This window comes from Metschnikowia bicuspidata, assembly GCF_001664035.1.
Source record: "Metschnikowia bicuspidata var. bicuspidata NRRL YB-4993 chromosome Unknown METBIscaffold_1, whole genome shotgun sequence".
NCBI classification, from domain to species: domain Eukaryota; kingdom Fungi; phylum Ascomycota; class Pichiomycetes; order Serinales; family Metschnikowiaceae; genus Metschnikowia; species Metschnikowia bicuspidata.
The window spans coordinates 1034724-1039319 of NW_017387731.1; the positions used below are offsets into that span (position 1 = coordinate 1034724).

The 4596-nt window shown below is 48.7% G+C and overlaps 2 protein-coding genes across 2 annotated transcripts; one reads left to right on the forward strand and one right to left on the reverse strand.

Moving 5' to 3' along the window:
- Nucleotides 1-781: 781 nt before the first annotated feature.
- Nucleotides 782-1219, reverse strand: METBIDRAFT_96140 (uncharacterized protein). The gene has a single exon (XM_018859423.1). It carries the CDS (start codon nt 1131-1133, stop codon nt 891-893), a length of 243 nt encoding a protein of 80 aa, XP_018713479.1. The 5' UTR covers nt 1134-1219; the 3' UTR covers nt 782-890.
- Nucleotides 1220-1440: 221 nt separating this feature from the next.
- On the forward strand, nt 1441-4155 carry METBIDRAFT_35532 (uncharacterized protein; the record flags this gene model as incomplete). The annotated part of the gene is made up of 1 exon (XM_018856621.1): nt 1441-4155. The coding sequence occupies one exon, from the start codon at nt 1441-1443 to the stop codon at nt 4153-4155; it is 2715 nt and encodes a 904-aa protein (XP_018713480.1).
- Between the last annotated feature and the right edge of the window lie 441 nt (nt 4156-4596).

A 4596-nucleotide genomic window follows, 5' to 3' on the forward strand; every position in this document is an offset into this window, starting at 1 on the left:
TTTCTCCATTTTTATTATTATTTTCGTGTGGAAATTACTGGGGGCGATTCTCAGCTGTTTGAGTCTGGCCTTGATTATGTCGTAAGAATACACAAATTTACCTTTGCAAAGATGTTTTTTTGTCTAAAATCCTAACAATTTACTCAAAGAGGTCTTGAAAAGAGATCCTTTTAGTGACATTTGGTATCCAAAATGTTACATATATTTGTAGAAGGGTATTTTAAAGCTTCAAGATTCTCAATTCTGATCATAGAATCAGGAAAGATTTTCACCTTATCACTTATCATTTTGAGTTCATGCATTGGTCTCCTCGAAATCAGTGACGTTTTGAAAAGAGCTGCTTAAAATTCCAAGTTGCAAAGACCCAAAAACTATAGTTGAGGTTAGGAAAACCAGCGCTTTTGGTTTGAAATGTCAGGCGCATGTCACCGTTGAGAGCCATTTATCAGAAGATTCAAGGGCACTTTATGAGACTAAACATAAATTCGGAGGAAGTATTTATTCTATGTAAGGTTCAAAATCATTAAAATATAAATTAAGTCATAAAAACAATTAAAGTTATCCAATTTATTCAATTAATTATATAAATGGAGAAAATAGAAATCCAAATACATTACTACAAATGAGCAAATTATGTGCTAAATACAATTTAGAATTGACTATGCCTAAATGAGATTGATTGATCACTAGAATTGTGTTGAGATTTATGGAAAGAAGAAAGTTTGACAAAGGTTGTTGTATTTTTCTCATGAGACTGTGGTACGCCGTTCATTTTATAAATTTCGTAAGAATTGGAGGGAGGTGATGGCCATTGCGGTAAGTGAGCTTTGTTTTCAGTTCTGCCTTTTATTGATGTGAACCAAGGCAAATTTTCAGAGGGAGATTGAAAGTCAGATCTGGAAAATGAGTGGAAGAAAAAATGACAGAAGAATAAAAAAAGACAACAAAGTATCAGAATCAAACTGGAGATATATCCAAGCGATCAACCGAAAAACTGGATTACAAAAATAGATTGGACGAACGAACAAGTAGACCACAAAAAACAAATAAAATGAGTGTATAAATCGAGACATTAATGGAAAGAACTGGTCAAAAGATACAATAAAAAAGAAACATAAAATACAAGCATACATTGCGCCAACACAAAGTTACACAAAAGGACCCCCTCCCCCTCGCAATATAAATACAGCAGCCCCCGCCGGCCCAAGAAAATCAAAAAAAAAAAATGAAACCCCACCTCGCTCGCTCCCTAGGCCCTGCGCCAGCCGGAGTGCCGCGCCACACGTAGCCCCGCGCCGCCTGCCGGCCCTGAAGCGTCGCGCGCGCGGCCCTAAACCTCCACGTATTTGTTCGCCCAAACTCCACGCCAGCACCCTCGTACTACTCGCACGAACCCCCACGGATTCCCCGAACACCCCTTTTTACGCCCCCTCTGCCTCAATGACGCTGCAACTTTCAGCCAAAATCAAAAATGTCTTGAGCGGTGACACCGTCGTGTTGGTGCCCGTCAAAAGCACCCAGGTCCCCGTGCCAGAGCGCATACTCACGCTCCAGTATGTGCGGGCAGATTCTTTCCAGGCGAAGGAGTACTTGCGCCAGTTAGCCTGCGGTAAAACCGTTCGGTTTTCGGTGTTGTTCAAAATCCCCGCTACCGGCAAGGAATTTGGCGATGTGCACGCGCCCGTTTTCGAGTCGCTAATCGACCATATGGTGGAGCGCGGTTGGGCCAAGTTGAAGGACAACGTACGCGCCGACTCGGACGCCGACGAGGCCCATGTGGCACGCTTGCGCGTGCTTCAAGAAAATGCGCAGAAGAAGCAATCCGGCGTGTGGGCGCCAGGCTTTTGTGAGCCAGCCGTGGTGCCGTTGACACCCGCCATCATTGCCAGGTCCACGAAAAACCCTTTGTCTGCCATTGTCGAACGCGTGGTCAGCGGCGACCGTATCTTGGCGCGTGTGCTTGTCAACAAAGACCAACATGTGCAGCAACCGCTCCTTGTGGCCGGATACCGCTCGCCACGCACGGACGATGCGGACCCGCAACAGGCCAAACTCGGCCAGCAGGCCAAGGCATTTCTTGAGGAAGCTCTCGTGGCATCACGTGCCACCATCCGCGTCTCTTTTGTCGGCGAGAATCAGACCGGCGTTCCGCTTGTTGTGATCCATCACCCTGCGGGCGCCAGCGTGCACGAGAAGATCTTAGAGAATGGCTTGGGCGAGGTCGTGGACTGGCAGCTGTCACTCCTTGGTGCAACCACAATGGCTGGGCTCCGCAAGCTGGAGCAGACTGCGCGGGCCTTGGGCAGGGGCATATATGCCGCGGCCGCGGGCGTGAAACCGGCGGTCTCGGGCACCAAGATCGGCGCCGCATCTGCCAAGAATTTGGGCCCGGGCTCGACTGTCGACAACGTGACCATTGCCAAGGTCATAAACGCCGACACACTCGCTGTGCGCTTGCCTGCGGGCGACGAGCTCACCGTGCAATTGGCATCCTTGCGCGCGCCCCGGCCCAACGACACCACAGTCACGAAAAACGCCCAGCAGCAACAGGCCCTCGTTCAAATGGCCCGCGAGTTTGTGCGTACTCATGCCATCGGCAAGACCGCGGTCATGCGGGTGGATGGGCTCCGCGAGGCCAACAAGGATTTGGGCTTGGATGCGCGGCTCTTGGTATCGCTCCTGATCTCCGGCAAAGACCTCTCCGAAACGCTCGTGTCGAGCGGATATGCCACCGTCGTCAAGCACAACAAGCAAACAGCGCATGAGCGCTCGCTGAACTGGGACCGCTTGGTGGAGTTGGAGGAGAAGCAGAAGAGTGAGGGTAAGCGTGGTGTGTTTTACACGGGCGACTTGGCCAAGATCTTGACTATTGACACGCGTGTGGTAAACGCTTCCGAGAACCTTGCCAAGGCGCGCACCTTCTTCAACGGATTTAACAAAAAGGGCCGCGTGTCGGGATTCTATGTTGAGTACGTGTCTTCCGCCACTAGGGTGAAGCTCTACAACCCTAGAGAGGGCACTAAGTTGACCTTACTCTTGGGCGGGCTTGCCAACGATAGATCTGCTGACGCCGGCTCGGCCGCGCTCGCGTACATGAACCGCAAGTATTTGCAGAGGAATGTCGAATTTGAGGTCTATGACACGGACAAAGTGGGCGGCTTCGTTGGCAACTTGTATTCCAGCGCCAAAGCCTTGAAGCCTGCACAAGTAGAGTTGCTTTCTGCTGGCCTCGCTTCAGTCCACGGCCTTGCTGTGTCTTCCAACCCCTTCGAGACTGAACTTGTTGCCGCCGAAAACTCCGCGAAGGCAGCCCACAAAGGCATCTGGGAGAATTATGACGAGGCACAGGTGCAGAAGGATGCCGAGCTTGCGCGCTCTAAGATGGCCTTGCTCGGCTTAGAGGCTGCTACGCCCAAGTTCTTCGATATTGAGATCGTCGACGTCGGCCGGACCCAGGTGCTCTCGTTCCACTTCATCGACGCCAAGACGAGCGCTGAGTTTGCGCAGTTCAAGAAAAGTTTCAACGATTTTCACGCACAGAATGTTAGTGCAAGCACCACTTCTGTTGACTTGCCAAGTTCTTTGAGCAAGGGCCCCAAGAAAAACGACATCGTTTCTGCAAAGTTCTCTGAAAACGGCAAGTACTATCGTGCCCGTGTCATCAACTACGATCGGGGTAGCAACAAGTACGACGTTAAGCACGTCGATTTCGGTAACGTGGACCAAGTACCTTTGTCGTCGTTAAGGGGCTTGCCCAAGAAGTTTGCCTTGGACGTCATCAAGCCTTTCGCTCACACGTGCAAGTTGCAAAACATCGACTTGCCTCCAAATAAGCCTAAGGATTATTTGACTGACGCTTTGTATGTCTTGGAGGACTTGACATTCGACAAAAAGTTGGTGCTCAGCGGTCTTCCTTCATCCACCGAGGGCGTGGAATATGACGCCGTCTTGTATGACTCCGAGCAATCTTTGACTAATCCTGACTACACTATCAATAAGCAACTTGTTTTGGAGGGTTATGGCATGGTTGAGGTCAAGTGCGCCCCACACTTGAAAGCCTATGTTGACGAATTGGTTGTGGCAGAGAGGAAGGCAAAGAGCGATAGAGTGGGTTGCTGGGAGCTTGGTGACATAAGAGCCGAGGAAGACTTCTGATTGACAAAGCTACGTGTTTTTCCCACACCAAAAGGATACATTATTTTGAGAAATATAGTGGCGAGATGCCCAAGAATACAGCTAGGGCTGAGGATACCAAAAAAGTCAAAGAGGTAAGGTGTAGGGACGCCACCCAGTAATAAAGGACTTGCAAAGATTATTTGTAAGTCACTTTTGTAAGGTTACACATGTGATGTTCCAGTAACAAGGCTTCAAAAAAAAAAAAGACTCGAATTTGGTTTTTGAAATGTTGTGCTTTGAAAATGATTACTCAAAATTCGAAAGGTGAAATAGGAGCCATCTCAGCCCAAGGAATATTCAGTTCATTGAGATTTCGATTTCACTCCCATAGTTTGTGATAGTCGATCAATCTGGTCTGTTAATAAAGAATTTATCTTGAAGTAACTTTGCGATGGCAGTTTGCCTTCCAGCCCGGTCCTT

Bases quoted from the DNA above. Each gene is read 5' to 3' on its own strand.
- METBIDRAFT_96140 (XM_018859423.1), bottom strand. From the start codon at position 1,133: ATGTATGCTTGTATTTTATGTTTCTTTTTTATTGTATCTTTTGACCAG.